At 40.9% G+C, this 25,318-nt stretch overlaps 5 protein-coding genes across 8 annotated transcripts in view; 1 reads left to right on the top strand and 4 right to left on the bottom strand.

Moving 5' to 3' along the window:
- The window catches only part of fmn1 (formin 1), a 30,728-nt gene extending 25,017 nt beyond the window's left edge, over positions 1 to 5,711 (top strand). For both annotated transcript variants that reach the window (XM_030405171.1, XM_030405172.1), the window contains 5 exons: positions 2,062 to 2,154; positions 2,971 to 3,022; positions 4,445 to 4,594; positions 5,059 to 5,140; positions 5,360 to 5,711. In XM_030405171.1, coding sequence (XP_030261031.1) covers positions 2,062 to 2,154; positions 2,971 to 3,022; positions 4,445 to 4,594; positions 5,059 to 5,140; positions 5,360 to 5,404 — 422 coding nt within the window. In that variant the 3' untranslated portion in view covers positions 5,405 to 5,711. The remainder of the gene's footprint in view (positions 1 to 2,061; positions 2,155 to 2,970; positions 3,023 to 4,444; positions 4,595 to 5,058; positions 5,141 to 5,359) is intronic.
- On the bottom strand, positions 3,307 to 20,930 carry actc1a (actin alpha cardiac muscle 1a). Of its 2 annotated transcripts, XM_030405175.1 has the most exons (9): positions 20,781 to 20,930; positions 18,626 to 18,779; positions 18,395 to 18,523; positions 18,106 to 18,301; positions 17,839 to 18,000; positions 16,825 to 17,016; positions 16,123 to 16,304; positions 8,269 to 8,271; positions 3,307 to 3,319 (listed from the first exon to the last, which is right to left on the bottom strand). In XM_030405175.1, the coding sequence occupies exons 2-9, from the start codon at positions 18,752 to 18,754 to the stop codon at positions 3,317 to 3,319; spliced, it is 996 nt and encodes a 331-aa protein (XP_030261035.1). In that variant the 5' UTR covers positions 18,755 to 18,779; positions 20,781 to 20,930; the 3' UTR covers positions 3,307 to 3,316. The 2 variants fall into 2 exon arrangements, with proteins under 2 accessions (XP_030261035.1, XP_030261034.1); XM_030405174.1 differs by lacking the exons at positions 3,307 to 3,319; positions 8,269 to 8,271 and adding an exon at positions 15,866 to 16,029 and having other exon boundaries at positions 20,781 to 20,929.
- On the bottom strand, positions 5,712 to 6,959 carry grem1a (gremlin 1a, DAN family BMP antagonist). The gene is made up of 2 exons (XM_030405179.1): positions 6,877 to 6,959; positions 5,712 to 6,744 (listed from the first exon to the last, which is right to left on the bottom strand). Exon 2 carries the CDS (start codon positions 6,734 to 6,736, stop codon positions 6,197 to 6,199), a length of 540 nt encoding a protein of 179 aa, XP_030261039.1. The 5' UTR covers positions 6,737 to 6,744; positions 6,877 to 6,959; the 3' UTR covers positions 5,712 to 6,196.
- scg5 (secretogranin V) lies at positions 7,085 to 11,495 on the bottom strand. 2 transcript variants are annotated; one of them, XM_030405176.1, is made up of 6 exons: positions 11,441 to 11,495; positions 10,765 to 10,990; positions 9,769 to 9,918; positions 9,445 to 9,557; positions 8,799 to 8,852; positions 7,085 to 8,554 (listed from the first exon to the last, which is right to left on the bottom strand). In XM_030405176.1, the coding sequence occupies exons 1-6, from the start codon at positions 11,483 to 11,485 to the stop codon at positions 8,426 to 8,428; spliced, it is 717 nt and encodes a 238-aa protein (XP_030261036.1). In that variant the 5' UTR covers positions 11,486 to 11,495; the 3' UTR covers positions 7,085 to 8,425. The 2 variants fall into 2 exon arrangements, with proteins under 2 accessions (XP_030261036.1, XP_030261037.1); XM_030405177.1 differs by lacking the exon at positions 11,441 to 11,495 and adding an exon at positions 11,348 to 11,435.
- On the bottom strand, positions 12,563 to 14,823 carry LOC115573993 (rho GTPase-activating protein 11A). Its single transcript, XM_030405173.1, has 8 exons — positions 14,602 to 14,823; positions 14,413 to 14,509; positions 14,074 to 14,330; positions 13,792 to 13,943; positions 13,615 to 13,716; positions 13,354 to 13,521; positions 13,184 to 13,274; positions 12,563 to 12,914 (listed from the first exon to the last, which is right to left on the bottom strand). Exons 1-8 carry the CDS (start codon positions 14,775 to 14,777, stop codon positions 12,794 to 12,796), a joined length of 1,164 nt encoding a protein of 387 aa, XP_030261033.1. The 5' UTR covers positions 14,778 to 14,823; the 3' UTR covers positions 12,563 to 12,793.
- Positions 20,931 to 25,318: the final 4,388 nt, after the last annotated feature.

The raw sequence follows: 25,318 nt of genomic DNA, 5'->3' as shown, positions 1-25,318 counted from the left end.
CGCGAGGCGACTGATGTAAACATATCATCATCCAAACCTTGCCTTTAAGAGAGCATTCATTCCCTCGCCACGAAAACCAAATCCCTGACTTGGCTAAAGTTTGCGTAGCTTCAGTCTCGCATGTGAGCGCACCGCACTCCTCATCAGCCGGCTCTGTTTATGTGAAGGCCTTGTAACCCTCTTCGGTCTGAAGTAAGCAAACCTCTGTCGGACAACAAAAGGCCGACAAAAGAGAGAAAGGAGTGGGAGAGAGATACCCGCCTCCACAGTTTACACAAATCCTGAATGAAAACAGTATTCTTTTGTAATCTTATCTGGGAGATGTTGATCGAGCGTCGGGGCTGGGAGGGGGTGGGGGGTGGCAGGGGCTCGGCTCCCTCTGCAGCCTCTATTATGACTGGCTCCGCAGACTGGCTCCTCTGATCCACTGATTGGACGCAGAGTGGCGTGGAGCCACCGACTGGCAGGGGAAGAGAGAGGGAGAGGGAGCGAGCAGTCGCCATCTCTGGGTGAATCTCAATAAGCGGTATCTGAAGAGGAAGCGGTGCCGATAACCTCCTGCTCGGGCACAGGTGGAGCTGGTTTAACCCAGAACTCTCACTCTCTGTCTCTCTGAAGCCGTCGTGTCGGAGGTTAAAGCTCTGAATAAGTGATTTTGTCCAAAGAACAACATTTTCTCTTTAAATGTATTCACCACACTCTAAAACGTGATGGTTCAAAGGCGTGTGCAGTTTAAAGGGGCACGCCGGCAATTTCCCGCATCAAGTTTAGTTATGATTAAGTACTGCACAGCATGTTCAAACTGTTGTATATCAACTTCAGTGGCTTTGGAGGGAGTTAAAGGAGGAACACAGCCCGGATGATACCTCAGTTAAGTCCTCAGGGTTATCAGGTTGAGCTAGGGGACAGATGTATTATGTCAAGGCAGCGTTAACAATCTTTTACAAGCAGTGGAGTGTGGAGAAGTGGGTGTTAAGCCGCCAATGGCTCCGTAACAAAAGAAGCATTATTTGGAAATGTAGGATCCAATGTTTCAACCGTGCCATCTAAGAATGGCGGTCAGCCAGTCAAGTTTTATACTGGCATTCATGATCCCAAGAGGATGAATCTTAGATCAATCTCTATGATCTTCTGATGTCTCCTTTAGCAACATCATGAAGGTGAAATTTGTGTTTTTTGTTTGTGAAAAGTCTGAACCTCTATTGGATGGAAGATATTTTTCAAGGTCAAGAAAGTCGTGATTGAAGTGAAATATCATCTAGTTTATTTATTGACTTGGAACATGCTCTTTTAATTTGGCAAACATCGTATGTGTGATTGATGGCACAATTCAACAGGATCAAAAATGTGTGTCTCTCCATTCACAGCCATGACAAGTTTTTCTGAAATAAGGTCCCATGAGGGAAACAGAAACAGGACTGACTTCAGCTCCCTGTACTTGGTGTTCAGAGCTTATTAGCATGTTAGCATGCTAATATCCTAAAATAAACAATAAAACATTTTACTAGAAATTGTCATTTCAGCATTTCTATCGTATTTTAGTGTGCTGATGTTAGCATTGTGCGGCCACACGAAACTGCTACTGTAGCTTGTCGTTGACCCATTTTAGTTCAAAATCAGTTTTTCCAAGACCAATAAACAAGTCATGCCTTGCTTCTGAAAGTGCTGCTGAGGAGCGAAATCCCCTCATTCTGGCGAAACCATTGCAGGTTTAAAATGTTTTGCCTCTGTGTGAGAGATCTGACCAGTCAAGCCTCCCTTCCTTAGATTTTCTTTATACATTCAGAAAGAGTCCCAAACTTCACCCACATAAGTAGACTTTCCAGCCACTGGTTTCTATCACTGCTCATCTTTTAACATCCGATGCTGCTGATTAGTACAAACATGCCATAAACATAACTGTGCATAAATGTATCTGTAGAAAGACCTCTCTGACGTCCAGCGTTTACAGCAAATGTAAAGAGTGTTTATGGTGATTAAACTATATGACACATAAAAAAGAAAGGTCACGCATGGTTTCCCCCTTTTCTTGAGCTATTCTCTTGTTCCCTTTTGTTTCAGGATGTGAGAAAGACGTGCAGAGAGTTTGCTCAGAATCCCCCGAGGAACACCTGCAGCCGTTTAAGGACAAGATGGAGGCTTTTGTTCTCAGTGGTGAGCACTCACAGTCGTGTATCTTTCAGATTTTAAACTTTCAAGAGGGGGCATTAGATGACTATGTTCAAACAACGTAGATTTCTTTTTTTTTCTGGAGCTGGTGCTTGGTGAAGAAATAAACCTTTGTTAAGACATCTGTGACCATTTAAAGACTCGGAGGTGATATTTAACATTACAGAATATATGTCATTAATTCAATTTCCCATCTAACCTATTCTTTTGCATTCACCCTGTTACTACTGGCTTGAATATCTTTGTCCCTCTTCTTATTTCACGGACTGTTTTTTTGGTATCTGTGTGTGAGGGAGATAGGATGAACTCAGAGTAGAGGCTAGACACCCAGATAGGGATCGCACAGATTTGGCAGTGACTGAAGGACTCCTGCCCTGAGACACACAGGCACTGGGAAACATCCATCCAGCCGACTGACACACTCCACGTTTTTTTAGCTTTTCCACGTTCACGTTTTGGTGAGCTGGACATTTACGTGGAGGCTAAAGCAGAAATCCCACATTTACACAGGGGAGGCAGACACAGGTAGTACATGCGCCTGTTATTTTGTGATAATGGCATTGCAATTTTGAAAGTGGCAGAGAATGAAAGAATGGCTCCATTGTTGAATAACTGACTGTGTAATTGCTGTTTTGAAGAGACTCAAATGGTTGTCTGGCTCCATTTGACATGGTCATCATCAGTATTTATATCAACAGAGTCTCCACAGGGATTATGCCTGTTCAGAATATACTGTAATCTGTGTTTTTTGGGGGAGTCTGGATGCAATTAAACTGTTCCCTTGTCTGTTTTCTTTCTCAGCACGGAAAGAACACGCAGAAGCTTCCTATCAGCTGATGACTGTACAGAAAAGGTTAGAGAATGAAGGAATGCTGTCATTTTGTGTGGGTCATACTACTAGTCTTATAGAATTAGGTTTTTAGATTCAGTGCCAACCACAAAAATGTTTACAGCATGTTCAGAACTGACAAACCAGCGCAAGGGGAAACAGGAAAATGGCCACCACGTGAAATAGCCCGCTTCCAGTCAGGGTTTCTTCCTGCCGAACAGTCGACATTCTTTCCCAAACAAAGAATGGGCTTGTGGGTAATAGTCATATGTAGTTATTACCATCACAACCAGACTGCTGTTCCTAGCAAGATCAACATCACTGGTGGGGATTAGCGATAGCATCGATATTAGCATGGGCAAGCAGCACGGCTATTAGCGGGGATAGTGTTAGCTGTCACTCAAACAGAAGCTTTTGTTGTGCGTCGAGGGGCTTGTGTGTTGGTCAAGCTGTAACCTGTCCCGCACATTTACAGCCACAAGACAACTCTACTGTTAAACTTTACCCTCTGCTCCGGTCGCTAACACCGGTCTGCTCTGAACACAGTCAACAGAGCTATCTATAGCTACCACGCTGCTTATATAAAACCCTACTGTGGAATGACGTATGACTTCCAGATTCTACTATGATCATATTTCATATTAGCAACAGCTTAAACTTAGTGACAAAGAGCAAAAAATGTGGTTATTTGGCAAAAAACATTTGGCAAAAAGTGTTGCATATCAACATTGTCAGGGGAAGACTGAGAAAATATTGGATTTCATCCAGAGGGGGGCTTTAAATGTAAAGTTATATCCCTTTTTTACTGATCAAATATCCCACCTGTTAAGATCTGGCTTTTGTGTGCAATGGGAATGGGCATTTACATCCGGGTCAATAGACTCTGTAGTAGACCCGGGTTTCTATCACCTTGGCTCGGCTTGGCTTTGATCGAAACGTAAGACCTGGGTGAACACGCTAAATTCTGCCATGCGAAGTGATGACGCTTTGTCAACATCAGCTGGTGGCGTGTAAATAAGAATTGAATTTGGGGTGCTGTCTATAACATTTTGGGGAATGGGATTAATATGCGAGTTTTAGCAAATGGCCTGTGTTTAAACAAAATGTGTTGACCAGCTAATTTTGGTGAGAAAGCAGTATTATATTACCCGCGGGCTATACATTAGCTTCAGACAGCTAGTATAATTGTAAGCTAGCAGTGTAAGATAGCACTTCTTGCATGGTACTATGCTTGTCAATATTTTCGTATACACAGACTTACAATAAAAAAAATGGCCGACGTAACAAGTTGGCTAAACCACTACGTAAGTCAGACAACAACAACTGCAAACAAACTGCTGGTGGAAGAAGAAGAACTAACATGGCGCCTTAGCAGATTAAATCCTCCAGCTTGTTTATTTTTTTTTGTTTGTGTTTTTAATCTCCTCTTTTTATGCTTGTGTTTAGCTTTCAGGATTTGGCTCTGTACTTTGGACTGAAGCCCAAGACGGGAGAGAAGGAGGTGACCCCTGATTATCTCTTCATGGTCTGGTTTGAGTTTTGTTCGGACTTCAAGGCCAGATGGAAGAGGGAGAACAAGAGCATCTCCAAAGACAGGTATCAGACAGCCCTCTGCACGTACATCTCCAGAACCACCACTGCTGTCCAGCAAACGCTTCAGTTCAGAAAAAAAAAGAAAATGTGGCTTACTCAAGCCTAACTGTAAGAGTTTTAAGAGTCAACATGTCATTACTTCCACAAAGATGGTGTAATGTCTGTGCTTTGGCTGATCTGTGTATTTATTAAATGCCAGAAATCAACCAATGCTGTTGAAAAAGCCCAGTCAGTGTCTGAAGAACAGCATAACTTTTATTGACACTGACTTTATTTATTCATTTGTGTTAAATTCTATAAATGTTGACAAAAAAATCTGCTACTAATTAATGGTTTAAGATTAAAAAACTAGAACTAACTAAGAACTAACTTTTTTTTCCGTACATGTGCCAAAGTTTTATTAAACCAATCAAACCAATGAACTTGACCCAATGTTTTTTTGTTTTGGGGTTTGTTTGTTTTTTCAGATTAAAAGAGGCTCAGCTGTCAGTGAAGAGGATCACAGCAGACAAGAAGGTGGAGACCAAGCGGATCAACCCGAACAGTCTGGTGAGTCAGGGTTGATTCAGTTGAGTCGCTAAACTAAAAGAGGTCAAGAGATTTCCCTCTGCGTACGTGCCTCTTTCTGTAAAAACTGACATTTCCTGAACCTGGTCTTGAACTGGCAGCGATGCAGATGACAGCATGCGCATTCGAAAAGTCTGCCCTGCTGCTCTGATTGAAGTTTCAACTCTATTTACGAGTCCAATCATAATTTGCCCCCAACAGAAAGAGCGACTGCGCCAGAAAGAAGTCAACATGTCGTCTTCTTAAGACACCCGGGAGGTGTAACGATGCTACAGTCCCAAAATGATACGAGCTGGACCCGATTGGATGTGGACCGCGATACCAAACCAATACTCCCTGCTTCAACTGACAGCTTTATGTAACATACCTTGCTCCTTAACGATGTATTTTAATTGAAGAGATTAAAGAAGATCTTTTGTGCAATATGTAGACATCATTTATAGCTCGGACTGTGTATAGATTCTGACATTTCTGCGTTGATTTTCTGACATGTAATCTTTTCAATACTTTTTCCACAATTAAAGTCGCTGATTAGAAAAAAAAAAAAATGTGATCTGGTAGCTTGGAAACTGTTTTATTTACAACACATGACACACATATTATACACAGAGTCGTCAAATGAAGTGGCATTTAGCAGTGCAGGTTGTAAAAAGAAATGTCTATATCATTGAAAACCTTCAGCTTCACATCCCACACAGTGGAAACAATACATCCATCTGCATCCTTACACACTTTCTGAGGGGTCTGACATTATAAATTGTTACACACCAGCCTGTCTTCTGACATAGAAGAACATAGAAGCTGACTTTGTAGAAGCAATGGCTAATAATTTACAAGACATCTGGACATCTCAGAGGGATCAATGCTGCCATTTTCTCTCCATTATAATGTTTTGTTTTGTTTTTAAAAAAAGGCTAAGGTAACATCCTCACCTTCCCTCTTTATTTCCACGTGTCCTTTTAGCAACACACTCTCCTTTTTTATTTGATTTCTGCACCTTTCCTCCAAAGGGAAAGGATTTGATCGGCCTCGGCGCGTCTAGTCCGTATCTATGGTCGTGCAGCGGCACAGCTTTACGCGCTGGATCCGTTTCTTCCTGGTGCTGGGCGTCTGACCCGGGCAGAAGAGGGTGTACGTGACGGTGCTGAAGGTTTTGGGTTTGCACGCAGAGCAGGACTGAAAGACGTCCCCGTCCTGGTAGTTGTGCCTCGGGATGTAGAAGGAGTTGCACTGTCCGTAGCAGAAGCGGTTGATGATGGTGCGGCTCAGGCAGCCCTCCTCGCGGATGGTCTGCTTCAGCGGCTGCGTCTTGCACCAGTCCAGCCGCAGGTAGCGACGCTCCGTGACGTGCAGCGCCTCCTGGCTGGACTCCAGCACCTCGTCGGTGGAGGTCACGGGCCCTGCTCCGCGGGAAATTAGTCCACCGATGGCTGGTTGTTGGCATCTATCCGGTTCCTGTGGGTCGTACTTGTTCGGGTGAGGGATAGCGCCTTGAAAGGTGTCAGCGTCCGTACTCCTCGGCGAGCTGAGCAGCAGCGCCAGAACTGCTGTGGAGATCAGCACCGACGGTGTCTTCATCGCTGAAGCTAGAGTCGGAAAAAAAGGCAGAAGTCGGTCAGCAATGGAGAGGATTTTACGCACAGCGTTTACGCACGCATTACGCGCCAAACACATGACATTCCAAGAGTTGAACAGCCGCAGTTCTTAGATCGATTTACCTGTTGTTTGTTTAATTTCCTCACGAGAAATCGCTGTCAAGTCAGACTGCTCCTTCTTCTGTTCCTTCCTCCTCTGCAGTGGCGTTATGAATGACACACTGAGGGCTTTTCTAAACTGTCTTGAGCTTCAGACCGTCAGCAAAACACGCCCCCCCTCCCCAAAAAAACTTTGTCTGGCTGAAGAGGAGAAACAACTCAACTTCAAAACTTTGTCAATGCAGAGAAATCGTTTATTTAACTCAACAGAAGAAAAACACAAGACAAGCGTTTTTGTCAAGACGAAGTGACCCAGGACGGATTGAGCGCTGCCTGTGGAGACGTGAGTAGACACTCACCAGAATATGATTAACAATATTTGCCATGCCACAGTGAAACAGTTGACAGTCACCCCTTACATGACAACGCAAAGCTACGACACATTTGAAATGAACTCTTGAGAATATGATCTGTATTGAATCTTCAAAGACACAGAGGTGATTAACTGGTTATATCAAGACATACAAAAACTAAACTTCAGAGCGAGTAGATCTGTACAGTCATGGCAATAATAACGTTCTGATTCAACATTCCTTTGAATCAAAATATCTCTATACAACTTCTTACTATAATACAGTTGGAGATATACTGTGCAATGACAGGCAAGTGTTTTAACACATTGTATTCAAGCAGTTTGGGGTTGAATGGCTGAATCGCAGGTGATGTTACTGTGCTACATGTCTTCAAACTGTTTGGTGTAAGTTAACAGTGAATCACTTTTCCCCTATAAATAGCCTTGATTTTGAGTTTTCTCTCACATTAATGGGTATTTGTCTTACTATGAAGGTAACTCTGCACATTGCAATTGATAGGGGGATAATATCTTGCCCGGTTAACATCTCTATAATACATTAAAAAAGCACAACAAAAAATGCTGGCAACACTTTCTTTGGAGACTTTTTCTATAATGCATTCTAAACATAATATAATGTGTTATAATGCGCCCATAGCAATAAAACAGTCATGTTTATGAGCACTCACTCACCATTAATAATAATTTATGAGTATAATCACAACAAATTATGACACTAATGTCTATAATGCATTATAAACATACTTATAATGCATTATGATGCACCTGTGGTTATAAAAACTCAAACATTTATGATGCTTTATTGCAATTATCACAACTCATTATATACTTAAAATGCACCTATCACTATAAAGCATTAGGAATGTTGCGGAGTGCTTATAACAATAATCTTGTTGACAAACATTAGGACTCCTGTGTCTATGATGCAGTATAAGCACCCTTATAGTGCACCTATAGTTATAAGCCTTCATAAACACTCATAATGCATGATAACAATTAAAACTCAATGTGATGTCCATGTCTATAATGAGTTATAAAAATACTTGCTGGTTTAATTGCTTTATAACCATAAAAGCACAACGATACTTTCCATTACAGTTACAGTGCTTGTTTACCAAAATGCTGAAATATGTAGCGTTAAAAACTTGTATCTTAAAGTGTAGGCTTCAATATTACAGTGAGTGTTGCCAGTGCAGGAGTTTAAGCTGTGGTTTTGCTGGCAGCAGGGATGGTCGGTGCCTCCTCCTCCTCTTCCTCAGAGAAGTGAGGAACAGATTTTTTGGCGACAACGTTGTCCAGCCTCTGGCCCATCAGATAGGGGTTGACACTCTGCAGGGAGTCGGAGGAAAATATCAATATACACAGCGTGAGCATGTCTGACCACGCAGAACAACATCTGAATAAAAATAAGTCAAGTTCATCCCACCAAAGTTCAAAAGTGAGATTCATGTTCACATCTAAAGAATGAGTTTAAGAGTACATTCCTCCCTTCAGGGGTACATTTCAGGGCTGGTGTTGTGGTTTCTGAGACATAATACCACAAAGAAAGACAAAAATAAAACAAATACTCTACCCTTTTTCTTCTTTTTGGTCCTCCCTTAAGCTTTTGGTACAAAAGCTCCTTGTTCTAAAAGGAAACACAGAAAAAAAAAACAGTTTTCAGACATTAAATCACATATCCTTTGCTTTACAGCCAGTCCCTTTGTTCCTTAAATTACAGTCAACAAACTGTCTGAATGTCGTTTGGGGCGATTTTCTTCAAGCCAGACCAACCAAGATACAAGTTTTGTTTGATCTTGTAAATGGTAAAAGTCTTGTCTTCATTTTGTCTGTAAGCTTTTGCCAACACGAGAAGCCAAAGCTGTGACTGCTGGGATGCGTGTTCCCAACGTGCAGAGGGAAAGATGAGAGATACTGGAACTAGAGTAATCTGTTATCATACTGCTCCACTTAACCCCACATCAGAGCACTGACTATTATAAAATGTCTTTTTCTTTTCAAAGACATCTCTAAACACTTGGTTTGCACCTTCACTTTTTGGTTAACATGTGAGGATTAGCTGCTTTTCTATGGTTTACAGCATAGTAGTTTGAATATCTGTGGGTTTTGGACTTTTGCTTGGACAAAACAAAAGCTCTGGGAATTGTAAGCAGCATTTTCACCGTTTGATTGATCTGTGATAAAACAAATAATTTGTTCCAGGCCTGCTCTGTACTCACCCACTTGGCCAGCGCTGGGTAATCATGCTCCGGGTCAAATAGGTGCTGGTGTTTCTGAAACTCTCTGCTGAACTCGGCTGTGTCCGGGACGTTTTCCAAACATCCGTCTGCTGCTGTGAACGTAAAGACACACCAGCAGCAATGAAAAAAATGGTTGATTTACTGATTCAGATCATCTTGTTTTTCAGAAATTCATTTCAATGAAAAAAGCACGATGCAAATAAATACAGCAAAGAAAAGAAAGAATCGGCTCTGTGGCAGCAATAAGATCTTCTGGGACATTGTGATGATAGTAAATAATGTGCTAAGAACAAGAGTTTCTACCGGTCTTTCCCAGAGGACAGGGGTTTGGAGGGTCTGGGTATCCGTGGTCATCACTGAAGTCTTTGGGAACGTTGTCGCCTGTCAGCTCGGCCACAATGTTGGGGATGTTGCCAAAAGGGCCGAGGTGCTGCAGCCCTTCATGAGCACCACCTAGTGGAGAAAAGCAAGCACTACAATTACATACAAATTAATCATATTAATTGTTTCCGAACAGGATGAAACCTCACCTGAGACAAATTTACATTACATTGCATTATCTCTGTCCAGAGAAATTCTCAAAGATATTACTGGCGTAACATATTTGAATGGGCCTAAATAAACCATTAATGAATCTGCAACTATTTTGCAAATGTAATAATTGTTAATCATTTTTTTGCCAATCAACAACTCTGTGTTTTTTCAGCTTGTCAGGCTCCAGGATTAGATGTTTTTAGTCTGATAAAACAAGCTAATTAAATAGATCAGCAACACAAGTGAGAAAAAGCTTCATAATACAAAGACATACGCATCATTTCAGTATTTACACTGTTGGAAATGTCATACTGAAGATATCTCATACGTCACAACGTACTAGTTCTTTTTCTTTTCTGTTTTGAAACCTGGGAATCTGCTTTTCCTCTTCAATTAATCATTTCACTCCTTTTCCAAGCAAAACTGCCCAAAATATTGTGGTTCAAGCAAACAAACTTAAAAAATTACATCACTTTTTTTATGATGTATGACAGTAAATGGAAGATCTTTGAGTTCCAGACTGCTGGTCACATAAGACAAGCAGTAGGAAGGTTTGAAGATTATTTTTTAGACAATATAATAAATCGAAAAAATGAACCTGTTAAAAAAAATAAACCAATACTATGATGAGGACTTGTGAAATATTAGAAACATTGATATGAAATGTATCTAAACCAGGGGGTCACATTCACTATTTCTATGTCACGTGGTTCGTCGCTTAAAATGCGACTTACTTCATTACAGTGACAAATACACCCAACATACCCTGTATGCTCTGAGGCCCGACAATGTTGGTGGCCTGGTGTGCGGGATACTCCACCCTGGGCCGGGCGATGCCCAGCTGCTCCATGACGCCGTGCAGGAGGCGCTGGATGTCGGCCTCAGACACCTGGTCCGCCGTGCGGGGGCTGCGGGCCGGAGCCCTGCCGAGCTGCAGGCACAGGAGGAGGCCGAACAACGATAACCGCACAGCCGAACCCATTTCTGTCGTCTACATGGGGGAAAACACACGGTCACAACAGGTTCCACTGGACAAAAGATGGTTCGGGCGTGTTATAATGTGCAAACACAGCTGCGTGTTCATTTCAGACACGCCAAAGGCTAATTATATATTTTTTTAAAAAGGACATATGATATAACGGAAATTATTTCAGAGGATTTTCCGCTTTTATATGTTTAAATAGTTAACAGAGACATTAAATTACATTGTGTCATTTGAATAAAGCCGAGGTGCGCCACTCACACTGTAAACACAGGGTAGATGTAAATAGTCTATTTATAGCCAGCATATGTCCACGAAACAGCAAAGCATCGTCATTCATAATAAAAACAAACTGTATCTACTTACATGTTTTAGATTTAGAGACCTACATTTGTTATTTTAACGCGAGAAAACATCACAAATTATCTGGAAAAATAATAACTGAGCTGATTTTCTTACCGTGTCCTGCCTTCTGCGCGAGACCTGTGTCAAGCTAGCTAGCATACAACACACATTTCCTGTCTCCAAAATAAGAGTTGTGCCTCAAAAATACGATCGAAAAGTGATTTCAGAACCTGTTTCTTGGCAAATTTTGCGAAAACGTATTGTAACCAATTCAACCAATTCAGCATGATTTCTGATTTCCTTGCTTTCTTACATAACTGTCCTAAACGTTTAGCCTCTGCTTTCATTTTATTCTGAAGGATAAACACCTTACTTCCGTTTCCATCACCGCTGCCCATTTCGCAACCTTGAAGGATGTGATCCGCCTCACTTCACGGCTCAGATGCAGTTGCTAGGATACCAAAAATCCCCCCTCTCATTGGCTGTTACATTGTGCCAATTATTAGTGCTGCGCAGCAGCTGAAATCATAATGAAGACCATCAAAACAGTTTATATTTCTGAGAAAAAAAGATCTTTTCTCGCTTTCATCTTCAGTAGATGGTTATTGTGATGAAGTATTTGACTTTTGTATGCTGCTGATGTACCCAGGGTCAATTTAAGACACATCTGAGCACAAACTGTCAAGTTTCTGTCCTTTTTTAATCCAACTTGTGTAAATACTTTGTGTATATGTATTCCTGTTTATCCTCTGTATATTACCACTTTCATCTTGACTGTAATGTTTAGAGGCTTTATTGGGTCACTTGTGACCTCTGGTGGTGATGTAATACGCTGCCCATTATGTCATTTATATTATAATTCTCTTTTCTTAGCTTTGTGGTCATTTCTGGGTTAACATCAATTGTATAACTTTTTTTTTTTGCTTTCATAGACCTCAATAGTCTCACTAATTCAATAAGTTTAATCTAACATAAAAAGAATTAGAACTCCATTCTAGACTTCTATTTTTTGTATTCTACCATATTTGTTTTGTTTTTTGTTTGTTGTGAGTTTTATACTGTCTGTCACTGATCATGACTAATGCTTCTAATTTTGTGGTATTCAGCGGCAATAAAGGCTTTTTAATCTATTCTAACTAATAAAATAAAGTAGTTTTGATTGTTCGCTTGAATCAAAGATAACTGAAGTGCCTCATTGCACCACAACCACTCAGTAAAAGACACGAGGGGAAGAAATGTTGAAAAAAATTCAAAACCATTTATTCACTTGAAACAACAGTCTTGTTGTGAAATAAATTACATAAATTCATTAAAATCTAGAAGGTTAAAACATAACTTTTGTCATCCGACTGAAAACCCTAAACCACCCTCAGTCACCTTTTAAATACAAACTGGACTGTCAGAGATTATAGTCTGAATGCTACAGAAATATGGGGTGACCCACATGAGCATTTAATATTCAACACGTTATAGTGATGTGCGTCTTCCCCACGGTGTGAGCCTCAGTTTCCCAACACCAGTGAGCACAGGAGAACTGCCTGCATCCAAACTTCTGGTGAACCTCGGGAAATGAGTCAAATGCAGATCTCTAAAAAAATAGAGATAGAATAAAGATAAAGATAAAGATAGAATTAAAAAAAAAAAAAGGGATCAAAATAGTGGAGAAAAATGTTTTGTGTTATGAGGTCACTCTCAATTATACAAATAGTTTTTGATTACTTGTACAGTGCAACATTTGTTGATTTTTTCTGCTCACATTTTCTCTTGGATGCCCCTACGCTAGAGAAAACATGATAAAGTGCCTTCTGGAGTGCCGCTTATCTGCATTATACATTTTTCACATCTTTCTGTTTTTACCTTTTCTGTTTCTCTTGTGGGGCCTTGCATGAGTCTTTGCGAGTGGGTCTGGGACTATCCAACAAAGTCCCTGCAGGTTTGTCACCACGTTCTGTAAATGATTTTAATGTCATTACATTCTCAATGAATTCCCGTCAATTGCAGAACATTTTTCTTTGTATTGTGTTTACCTGCAAAACAAGTCCTAAACAGCAGAACACCGGGGAAAGAATCCAGACCGAGGCTCCTCCTTAGTGGTTTTCTGCCTCCTGAGGTGGACACTTTCTCCACCTCTGAGACTGCAGGTTTGACCTTTGACCTCCCTTGATTCAAGGGGACCGTCTTCACTGAATGCAACCCTTTAAATATAAAAAAAAAATAAAATGAAAATAAAAAAAAAGGCACACAAGAGGGTTTAAGTTGAGAAAACTTCAGCTTCATTATAGTTTTACCTTTGAAACTGTGTCTCTTTTTATGTCCTCTCTTTGCGTCTTTCAGGAGAGGAAAATTCATCAGAAACTCCATACTGTCCATTACCGCCTTAGGAATCACACCTGGCAACCAACACCTGAACGTTCAATACCCTTAATTGAAGGTACAGTGTCACAACGAGAGGATTAGCTTCTCACCAAATATGTGAGGATTTTCAATGAAGGTATGAAGGACCAGGACCCTCAGTTCAAGTCGCCCTTCAGACATCTCTGTCTTGTTGGGAGGAGGTAAAAGACACGGGACGAAGACTGTGGCGAGGTTCGTGCTGGTCATCAAGTTTTCGGTGCATCTGACAGCATCAAAGAGAATGAAGGCCAAAAAAAACACATGATAACAGCAAGACTACGATTTGTAACATCCCCTTTCTGAAAGCTGTAAAGAAAGAAACGCTCTCTGTCTACATGTGTTTCTTTCCAAACCTGTGGGAGACTTTGGAGAGGAAGTTGAACAGGTAGTGCAGACTGGAGGAGCTCCTTGCAGGCAGCAAACAGGACAGCAGCTGGAGGGCTGACGTCCTGTCCTCCAGGTCGGGCAGCGCCTGAGCTTTGAGCAGAGCGGCATGGAGCTCCGAGGGGAACAAAGACTCTGGCAGCTCCCTGCAGAACTGTTTGATCAGAGTGGCCAAGTCGTAGGGGAGGGCTGTGGACAGACACCCGTCTCCTTTATTCAGTTTGGCCTGGAACAGACACAGAGAGTGTAAAATTATCCAACAGTTGGCACCATTTCTTCAGGACAAAACAGCATGAATGAAATCTCACCCTGAGGGTCTTTATGCGAGGGAGAGACCCTGGTTTTCTGAACAGGCCAACAGTCGCAATGCGCTCCAGAAGAAACGAACAAGCTTCCACCAAAAAGCTGAGACACAACATGTTAAAAAAAAAAAAAAAAAAAAGCATTAATCTATGAGCTGTTGTGCTCCTGGGCGATATCACAAACGTCCTACTCACCACGGCACCAGTCCAAACTCAGGGATGTATCTCCGGGGTAAATTCTCCAGAGGAACACCAAAGATCTTCGCCCCGCCGATAAACAGTCTCTCCTTCTTCTTCTCAAAGCTCCTCACTGTTATCCCATGAAGAACTTGAAGGTGAAACCGGATCACATTACTGTCTGTGACTTTCATGATTCAAATATCACTTAGAGACTTGTCAAAACAGTTTAACCATGATCTCTGTCAGTCTCTTGGTAAAACCACTGGTGATTGAAAGGGGCTGGCTTCATTATGCTCATCCATATCACCTGTGGCACAGGTGACAAGGAAGTGAGGCCTGAAGTGCTGTGTTCAGGGCTCACGAGGAAGGTGGTAGATATGAGCTTTCAACTTGAAACTGTCACTTCAGCTTCAGGTGGTGATGGACAGTGGTAGAAAGAAACTAAATACATTTAGTAGACATTTAAGGTACCTGTACACACTTATATCCATTGTATAACTTTATGTATGTGCAAGGTTGGGTTTCATACCTTCCCTGTCCATTAAAGAACACATAACCTCAAATTTTGGTTATAAACTGAAGGAGTAAGTAAGTGTTTTACTCCTTAATTTAAAAACCTTCTCACATTAACCAGACAATGCATTGTCATAAAGCTAAAAATGAAAAATGGACTTTTAAGAATGATAATTTAGAATGATTTTATCAGATTGAAGAAATACTGTCCATGTAAATGCAGCTAGTCTATTTAGTATAGTACACTGAGAGCAACCAAAGACAAATTCCTTGTATATTGACACATACTTGGCCAATACAGCAGATTCTGAATTCACTTGATGGTATGCCATTCATGGAAGTTATTTACTCTCTTTGAAAGAGGAAATGATTATATCTTTTATTCCTTTTGTTAAGTGGGAAATAAAACTGTTTTTTAATCTAACATGGTCTGAAGATCAAAATAAAATCTAAATTGTGTCTTGAGGCCTTCAGTTTACTGTATGATTTCATTAAAGTAAAGTTTTCTGGCACATTTAAGGTTTATATAAAAAGAGAAAGACGTATTATCAACGGATCAACTCAGCGCCCTGATTTAGGCGACCAATTTAATAAAATAAATCATGCTTTTCAAAAAACTACATGCTAGAATATATTAAAACACCAAGACTCCAGATTGTTACTGTTAAAAGAAACTATTTTTATTACAACAGTACATGTATATACAGCAAAAGGAACAGTAGAAATATAGATATGGAAGGAGGGCTGGTGCAGTTGGTGTGGGGGGTTTTGGTGATGGTTGGAGGTTTAGAAGCACTTCCTGTGGACGATGGAGGGGCCAGCCTCATCGTACTCCTGCTTGCTGATCCACATCTGCTGGAAGGTGGACAGGGAGGCCAGGATGGAGCCACCGATCCAGACGGAGTATTTCCTCTCAGGGGGAGCGATGATCTGAAGGGGAGAGGCAGAGGTACGGATTGGTAAGAGGATTGTTTTTCTGAAAACACTTCCTGTTCACTGGGTGTAACCAGTCAGTGAGCTCACCTTGATCTTCATGGTGCTGGGGGCCAGAGCGGTGATCTCCTTCTGCATACGGTCAGCAATACCAGGGTACATGGTGGTACCACCGGAGAGCACATTGTTGGCGTACAGGTCCTTACGGATGTCAATGTCGCATTTCATGATGCTGTTGTAGGCAGTCTCATGGATACCAGCAGACTCCATACCTGAGCAGGTGAGAGGAGAAAGGTGAGTGTTTATGAGCCTGATGGTAAATGTGTGTTAAAATAATAATAATGATAATAATTATAGTAATCTCTTTATTACGAAAGAGTATTGGGGGGGATTTTTGTGTTTTGTTTTTTGGTTACAATTAAGTATATTTTTCTCAGAATTCTGCGATTACGCTAGCCCTAGTCCTCTCCCATACTTTATTAAATAGTACCTTTTAAAAACACAGTTAAATAGTTTTTTGTCAAATTATTGTTTTTGTCAGAGCTCATACATAATTTTTTGTGAGAAATAAAACAAATTTCAATCATGTTATTAATCAATGCCCATTATTATAATCAAAGTTAAGCTAGAATCATACTAATTATCAGCCATTAGATAATTAGAAAAGGAGATAACTCAGACTTTAGCCAGTAGATGGAGTACAGTCACATAAACTGTCTCAGAGCCACATTAAACACAATCATGGTTGTATGGAGTTCCATCACAATAACTGTATCTGCTCTCAGGACTCACCGATGAAGGAAGGCTGGAACAGGGTCTCGGGGCAGCGGAAACGCTCGTTGCCGATGGTGATGACCTGACCGTCGGGCAGCTCGTAGCTCTTCTCCAGGGAGGAGGAGGAGGCGGCGGTGGCCATCTCATTCTCGAAGTCCAGGGCAACGTAGCACAGCTTCTCCTTGATGTCACGCACGATCTCACGCTCAGCTGGAAGGAGGAAATGTCGCAGTTTAGTCTATGATATCTCTCTGATCCATATATCGATGTTAATGAAATCATCTGAAATCTTCCATGTCTGTTTATACTGAAAGATGAAACTAACATAATGCTTTCTCTTCAAAATGAAAACTTGTATTCATGAGAAACTCAATGAGGGATTTTCACTCTTATGGCGTAGCTGAGGCCTTCTTGACGTGACAAATAGTCTGACATTAGCTTGTGGATGTTAGCTTAACGCTTAACTCAGAGTGAGACTCTAACACTTTTAAATCAATAGACATAATGACAAGTTGGATTCATACATTATATATGCAAAATAATACACTTGCTCCATTTACTACTATAACTATTACAATTTGGTCAAGTATAAGCAGCAAGCTAACGTTAGTTGGCTCATTATGGCAATATCAGCTAACATCAGAAATCCTATGCTCAATACCTCGATTATGCTACAAAAATACCTCAACTTAACTTTTCCCCAATCTTGACTCTTCCAAATGTAGAGTTACATTTATAAGGAATAAATCACACTATATTATAATTTATAAACTTAGGGTTTGCTATGCCTGGCCAACGGTGGCTAACGTTGCCCAACATTGGCGAACTTTAGCTGGATATTTCTATGTTATTTTATCATTATTGTAATATTATTTTACTGTAATAATATTATTTTATTTTGAGTCACTTATTATAAATCATTTTACCACCTCCTGTAATTTGTCATTTGTGGCAAACTCCAGAAAACCTGCAGGCCTTTTTTTTTATATCAATCATCTTAAAAATGATATAGTGTTTGGTTTGTCTTCGTACCAGTTGTGACGAAGGAGTAGCCACGCTCAGTCAGGATCTTCATCAGGTAGTCGGTCAGATCGCGACCGGCCAGATCCAGACGCATGATGGCGTGGGGCAGAGCGTAACCCTCATAGATGGGCACGTTGTGGGTCACACCATCACCGGAGTCCAGCACAATGCCTATCAAGAAAAAGCAGTTTGTCAGAACTTGTTCTGTGAAGGGTGCATTTTTATCTGCCTGCGATGTCGCAGTCAAGGAGTTTTAAGTCCTTGGTAGAGACTCACCGGTGGTACGACCAGAGGCATACAGGGACAGAACAGCCTGAATGGCCACATACATGGCGGGGACGTTGAAGGTCTCAAACATGATCTGGGTCATCTTCTCTCTGTTGGCCTTGGGGTTGAGGGGGGCCTCAGTCAGCAGGGTGGGGTGCTCCTCTGGGGCCACACGGAGCTCATTGTAGAAGGTGTGGTGCCAGATCTGTGAAAGAGGAATGAGGGAGAGTATGTCAGGGACTCAGTTTCATATATGTAAAAAGACTCAAAAGAACAACATATAGAAGTACAATCTCACCTTCTCCATGTCATCCCAGTTGGTGATGATGCCGTGCTCGATGGGGTACTTTAGAGTCAGGATACCCCTCTTGCTCTGGGCTTCGTCCCCCACATAGCTGTCCTTCTGACCCATACCCACCATCACACCCTGAGAACGAAGCAAAGGCATCTCAGAATCGTAGGAACACTGACAGACGCTGAAACTGAACCATACAAAAATCTTTCCAAAACTCTTGTCCTCTTTTCGTACCTGGTGACGGGGGCGTCCAACGATGGATGGGAAGACAGCGCGGGGAGCGTCATCACCGGCGAACCCAGCCTTGACCAGGCCGGAGCCGTTGTCGCACACGAGGGCGGTGGTCTCGTCGTCGTCACACATGTTTGGTCTTTTTTGGGCTGGCCTTCTGTATGAGACAAGGGATGGAAGCAAAACATTAGCTCGGAGAAACGTTCTATTTTGCCAGGATCAGGAGCTTCTATTACTGCTGATGTCAGGACACTGAGCTGTTTTCATTGTTTTTCTTTGTCAATGTGCTCAATTAAGTTTCCACAGTACTTTGTTGAGTCAACCTGAGAAACTATGTAGCACCATGTTCAGTATGAAGACACCTTTGAGTGCCCTAATCTCCTCTCTGAGTCTCACAGCTGCCTGAAAAGCCAAAACGGGACATGGCTTGACCCCCCACACACTCACTCTCACAGGTCTATTTTCGGCCTCGGGACCCTTGTCTCTCCCTCCTCCGCCCCCCCAAAGCCTCCCCCCACTGTATCTCATCGTAAAGCCAGCGCCAGTTAACAGCTGAGGCGGTGTGTCTTCTGACAAGTGGCACCGGACGCCTGGGTCTCTCTTCAGCTGTCGCCACATAGTGGACTCCTCTGTTTGGAGGCAGGCCATGTGCTCGGATCCTTCCAGAATCTCTGGACACAGTCTGCATCCCAAGTGGCAGCATCCCCTTGTTTACACAGGCTTCAAAAACAACATCTGTGAGTTTAAGGTAAAATGGCTGCTGCAGCTTTCTAAGAAATGCTTTTTTGCATGGAGCCAAACATAACGTTTAGAGGGAAAATCAAACATGTATACCTCCTGTCCTTCCTCTGAGGTTGTCCTACAAGACTGACTCAGACATATTAGGCAACGCATATCTTATTCATTGATTTAATCACACTTAACTCAGCATTATCAATACTGTAATTCTGGACAGTATAGTAATTTCAGATTAGTACAACTTCCTTAAAATGGTTTCAGAGAGGCCAGTCTGTGGTTTCAATAGTGTAATACCCCAAAATAGATTTGTATTCTTTTTTAAACTTTTTATTCTCAGTTAAAGGGGCACTATATACTTTTGTACTATGTACTATATTAATAATTTTGATATTTATGATTTTAATGAGGTCATTATACAAATTCTGAATAAACAAGCTCTTCTGAGGTGAAAATACGGTCCTCAGAACACTGTTTGAAGCTAAAAGGTGGCAGGGCCTGCCACATATAAACAAAGTGAATCATTATGAAACTGTGTTGTCCTTTAAGGTCAGTTTGCTTATTATGTTTACTCAGTCATGACAATGAAGAGAGAGTGATTAGTTAGTTTGTTTAGTCATAAATACAAGCTCTTATTCTTCTGATTAAAATGTCTTCCCGAAATCTACATAGTGCACCTTTAACTAGAAAAGCCTAAAAGTAATCAAAGAATGCACATCGGACCAATATTCTTCAGTTTGAAGACATTTTCGTATCTTATTTATTAATTTAATCACACCAAATTCAGTATAGTCATTTCAAGGTAGTATAACGTCATTGTAATGACTTAACAGAGGCCAGTTTCTATAGCGTACCACCCTGCATTTAAATAGCTATAGACGTGTAGAAAAAACAAAGTTGAATTAAACATCTCTTTTGGACGAGTGTCTTGGCCCGAAGAGGCAGACTAGGCTTTGATGATCGAGAGTTTTAAGCTTCATAAAACATTGAGCATTTCCATGAAACAGAATTTAGTAGTTCTTTTCAAACTTTTTTATTCATTTTTTCTATTTAATATAAAGATTTGCCACCGTCTGTTAAATTTATGAAGTTTTCCTATGTTGTATCTTATCTAAGATAGAAGTTCATGCCAGCCACTCCACCACAATCATCCTTGCATCCTAAACCTCAGTCTGTCCTAGTCTCCAGAGTGCAGCCCACTTCCTGAAATCCTCATCACCACCACTTTTCAATGTTCCTTTCTTTCCTCTCTCTTATGCTCATCTCTCGTCATTCCCCCAACATGTTATCAATTCTGATCACAGAAACATCATCACGGTGGAAAAAAAATAAATATATCCATGTTGTGGCTGTGGCCATCATCCTCCCTGATCCCCTACCGTCCAAACACCAACAAAGCAAGAACGCTGTAAAAGGGACTCACCAAGTTGTTACCACAAGACTGGAGTTTCCACTGGGACAAAGGCCGACGGTGCGAGGGCGTCCTTAAATATGTCCTTGCATCCTGAGGCTGGGGGCCGGTGGGCGGGCTCAGGAGTTCGCACAAGCCCAAATTAAGTGCTGCTTGGCAAATTGTTCAGTAAAGTGGATCCCATGTCAGGGACACCACCAGACTAGAGGGATGTTGTCTTGGAGACTAAAGGCAAAGGACAGATTAAGAAGGAGTATGAAGTTTTATGAGGTTTGCTGCCTGGATGGTGGTTCGTTTCAGCGACTCATGAGCTCCAAGACATTCTTAATATGAACGACTGAGACAAATATATATGATTTGTACATTATATTAGATTTATTCAACTACAGTATGTTGGAATGATGTGTTACGTTAAGAATCAATATAAGCCCTTTAAATTTAATGTGCCAGATAGATTGAGGCACTCAACTTCATCATTATCATCTTCTGCCTCATATAGCAGCAACTTTCTCCCACTCATACTTTATGGAGCTGCCCTTCATATCCCAAAGGATGTGTTAATATGACTAAGCTCAATCAGGGCACTGGGGATGTGGGTGATTGCAGGGTGTAATGGATATCTGAGATGTTGTCTGGTTAAGGAGCCGTCCAAGGGGACCTGCCTGCGACTGTTTGCCAGTGTCGTGGCATGTGTGAGGAGGGAAGGGGGGTCCATAAACATGCCAGACAGCTGAGGGGGAGGGAGGTTGGGAGCTGAGGCTGGGGTCCAGACCTCCAGCAGATGACAGATCCCTGGGATCGCCTGGGCCGTTCTGAGCTCTGATTGGCTCCAGTGTTTCCTTTTAGGGGAATGGTGTGTCAACAGGTGCCAGTGGCTGCTTGTCGCCACAGACCGAGGCGAGAGCTCAGGGTCCTTATTCGTCACCTCGCACTGCCCCCACAGTGCCTACGTCGCCCTGCTGGAGCCCTATCAGGCTTCCGTGCAGTGCGGTGAGAATGTAAATACCACTTCGACCATCAACATTGAAATATTCCATTTGTAGCCATGTGCTGTAATGAACCTCAGAGAGAGATGCTACTAACCTACTTGTCTATTTATATTTTGAGCTTTTATATAACAGAGACTTGAGTTACTTTTACATCTTGTATCTTTGCCAAATGCAGTTTTGGGTGGATTCTATTGTGAATCACCGTAGTCTGCAAAATACTTTTGTGTCTTGTTAGGTTGGTCAAGTGAAAAACAGCTGACACAATGATCGGATATTGAGTTTACTTTCCCATGAAGTGGAAAAAAAAACAGTAAATCCTCGCAGTATAGAAGTAGAAAGTGGAGCTTGGCTGTCAGTTTTGCTTGAAAAGTTATAATTATATCAATTATCAAAATAGTTCCTGATGAATCTTCTGTTAAGTTACTAGTACATTCATTGACTTATTGTTTCAGTTCTACAGGGATCTCAGTTGCTCAGAAATGTACTTTGTCATTCACAATAAAGACAAGTAGAGTAATGAGACATAAGTGGATAAGATTACATGTAAAAACAGAAAACAACATAGAGCATAGCGTAATTATATTTTTTACGCTATAGTCAACAGAGAATTTGCATGAAGTTTCAGCTAAACAACAACGAAAAAAGAGTCCATATGTTGTTATATTAGGAGATCATTGTGTATTATTAATGCATGTCTGACAAGGGTAAACCCACTGTGACATTTTCCACTTTATGTACTACTGTTTTGAAGTGTCAAATTTGGCATAACAGCCGTCGCCACATTGGTTTTTCCGAGCCATAAGTGACCATATTTTATAACCTGATCCAATGTTTCCTATGTAAAAATAAAAGAATGAAATTAAAATACTCGAATAAAGTTTGAGTCAAGTTAAGCTCTCAAAACTGTAGTTTAGTGTCACTAATAGCTGGATTGGATGATTCTTAATGATTTGGTGACATTTATACCAACCAAACATATCAAAATAAAAGGGAGGAAATGTCAGCAATGGAAGTACTTAGATGTATGTACAGTTTTTACATACTTGTACATTACTGCTCTGTATTTCCAATTTTTGCTACTTTATACTTCATCTCCACTGCATTTTGGAGGCAAATACTGAAAATGTTACTCCTCAAGTATAATATACTTTTACTTGTACTTTTGATGCTGGTAAATTGTCAGAACATTTCTTTTTTAATTAATTACTATTCATATGGGTGACTTCCACTTACACCAGAGTAATATTTTACATGATATATTTGTTTTTACTTAAATATGACTTTTGGGTCATTTGTACAACACTGTGTTAAAGTGAACAAATAACAGAGTGTTTCAAGTATTTGATTAGCAGACTCTCTTTTTCAGGGATAACTGCTTCACATTGTTGAGCAAAAAGTAAAAGTCAGAGACATCACGTTAGCTTTTGGATGAAACCGGCGCTGTGTTTTGTCAACAGCTGCCTTCAAGTCGACGAAGCACTTTTTGGCAGAGTTCCGTCTTTATCACCAGGTCTTTATCAGGATAAGGCAGATTGGTCTTTAATAGGTCATGGTTTTGAGAGACATTCGTCCTTATAAGGGCATGTAGGAAGCCCACGGTGTGTGTCCTGGCAGCTGCCCCCTCCGCTCTCCACCCAGCCCCCCCACCTCCTCAAACACAGACACACACACACGCACATACTTCAGCAGCTGCTGGCAACAATTGCTTTTTAACAGTCAGTCCTACTTGGACAGTGGTTTGTTTACAATTGGCAATACAATGTTAAACTTGTTTTTGTTAAATGGTAAAAGAAAGAACACAGTATTTTTTTGTGCTACATTCACTGCAATGTTGGTTGCTGAAAGACCTCTGAATCCAACCTTGTACAAAAATGCTAGAAATCATCATCAGTAATTAAATCAAGCAGATTTCAGGCCAAGTGGCTTACTTGTTACAATTTAACACTATGGATAAATGTATTCCTTAAATATTCTAGGAGTTTTTTGAGTTGAGCAAAAAAATGTTTTTATCTTATACACAGAGATAACTAAATGTCTTATATCAGTAGTTTTAGTGTCCTTTTTTTTTTTGCTTGGTTTTGAGTAAAATTTTTCGAATAATCTCACTGCAGAGGGGTAAATATCGTGAACAGTCCACTGACAATGAACTAGCAGTGCTGTTCTTGGCACCAACAGCCGTTATTGTAATGTGCCACATGCCCGCTGTAAACAGCTGACGGCTCACCAGCGTTTGACAAACTGCATGCTGGTCGACATGTTAATCAGAACAAATCACATCAGCAGCTATAATTGTAAATCATTATATGGTACGTGAGGTTGAGAAAGGGCACAGGAGGAATTGGCTTTTCCAAATTGGCTTTTCCAAATGTTGCCATCACCTAAACATATTCCCTCTAAAACACGACTGCTTTTTGAGACCAATACCGTGAAATTATGGAAATTCCTGTATATTCTCTGACTTCCCCACGAAACTGATCATATTCCTTGAATTCCCATGATTGGAATGCACCTCTCAGTATCAGGAATCACAGGTTTACTATACATGGCCAGAAACTACCAATCATCCATGTAGTTCCCTTCCATATCACTGTGCTTTCAATGTATGACAGGGTGTGTTTTACTGAGTGCTGAGGCCTGTGTAGAGCAGACACCATCAAGCACGGCCAGCAGTTTCTCAGATAATGTCAGCTCTATAAATATGTGGGGTGCTTTGAAAGTTTCCATGTCAGCGCTCCATTGTCCTGCCATGAGGGGATCTGCAGGCCCACAGGAGAGTGTGGCTTATGAGTTAGATAGAGAGCTGCATGAGGGGGTGTTAAATTGGCAGTCCCTTCAGGAGAGTTACAGCAGCATTAGAGGGATACTTAAGTGACACCATGGGAAAATGATACGAAAAGGTTAATTGATATAACATAGTACACTTATTTTAATTCCCTATATCATAGGACTTAGAGTTCATATCAGTAGAACAACTATAAATCTACAGAGTGTAATTTTAATGCTGCATTTATGAAATTTCTGAAAGATGTAAAGTAAGCTACACTTTCCCTTCGAATACTGTTTTATCAAGGGCAACATGGTAAAGACAGTAAACACACCAACCCTCTCCCTTATGGGCTCACATCAGTGCAACAGTGGCATGCAGAAATTTAAATATTACTCTGACGAAGTTGTTAAAATATACCCAAAAGCAATACCTGAGTGTAGATAAAGATGTGAAATTACTACTTTGGTCAACGTGAAAGTCACCCAAATGAATGCTGTAGTCTTACAGTCATAAAAAAACTGATTTTAAGTGTACTTAAGTTTCAAAAGTATTTTTATGGCAATAAATGTAATAAGGTATTAAAAGTAGAAATTAATTAATACACATATTTACGTGAATATTTACTGTATACTATGGTTCAGCTGTACTGGTTGAATGAGACAAACCTCTTTTTATTGGGTTTTTTGGGTTTTTTATATTAAAAATATATTTCTCATGAAAAACTCGTCATATTTTTATTCACGGTTTTTTATGAAAATCACCCTTTTTCAGTAACTTGATCCTGTGGGTAAATG

Source organism: Sparus aurata, chromosome 22, assembly GCF_900880675.1.
Source record: "Sparus aurata chromosome 22, fSpaAur1.1, whole genome shotgun sequence".
NCBI classification, from domain to species: domain Eukaryota; kingdom Metazoa; phylum Chordata; class Actinopteri; order Spariformes; family Sparidae; genus Sparus; species Sparus aurata.
The sequence above is the reverse complement of the archived record's forward strand: the minus strand, read 5'-3'. Positions and strand labels throughout refer to the sequence as shown.

Excerpts from the sequence above, each read along its gene's own strand:
- grem1a (XM_030405179.1), bottom strand. The coding sequence starts at position 6,736 with ATGAAGACACCGTCGGTGCTGATCTCCACAGCAGTTCTGGCGCTGCTG.
- scg5 (XM_030405176.1), bottom strand. The coding sequence starts at position 11,485 with ATGCTAGCTAGCTTGACACAGGTCTCGCGCAGAAGGCAGGACACG. Across the intron at positions 9,919-10,764 it reads CGGGCCTCAGAGCATACAGG|GTGGTGCTCATGAAGGGCTG; the intron begins GTATGTTGGGTG and ends TTTCTCCACTAG. Across the intron at positions 8,555-8,798 it reads GACCAAAAAGAAGAAAAAGG|AGTGTCAACCCCTATCTGAT; the intron begins GTAGAGTATTTG and ends GACTCCCTGCAG.
- actc1a (XM_030405174.1), bottom strand. The coding sequence starts at position 18,754 with ATGTGTGACGACGACGAGACCACCGCCCTCGTGTGCGACAACGGCTCC. Across the intron at positions 18,524-18,625 it reads TTGGACGCCCCCGTCACCAG|GGTGTGATGGTGGGTATGGG; the intron begins GTACGAAAAGAG and ends CTTCGTTCTCAG. Across the intron at positions 17,017-17,838 it reads CTACTCCTTCGTCACAACTG|CTGAGCGTGAGATCGTGCGT; the intron begins GTACGAAGACAA and ends TCCTCCTTCCAG.
- LOC115573993 (XM_030405173.1), bottom strand. The coding sequence starts at position 14,777 with ATGAAAGTCACAGACAGTAATGTGATCCGGTTTCACCTTCAAGTTCTT. Across the intron at positions 14,510-14,601 it reads GAGTTTGGACTGGTGCCGTG|CTTTTTGGTGGAAGCTTGTT; the intron begins GTGAGTAGGACG and ends GTTGTGTCTCAG. Across the intron at positions 13,944-14,073 it reads CTCTCCAAAGTCTCCCACAG|ATGCACCGAAAACTTGATGA; the intron begins GTTTGGAAAGAA and ends TGATGCTGTCAG.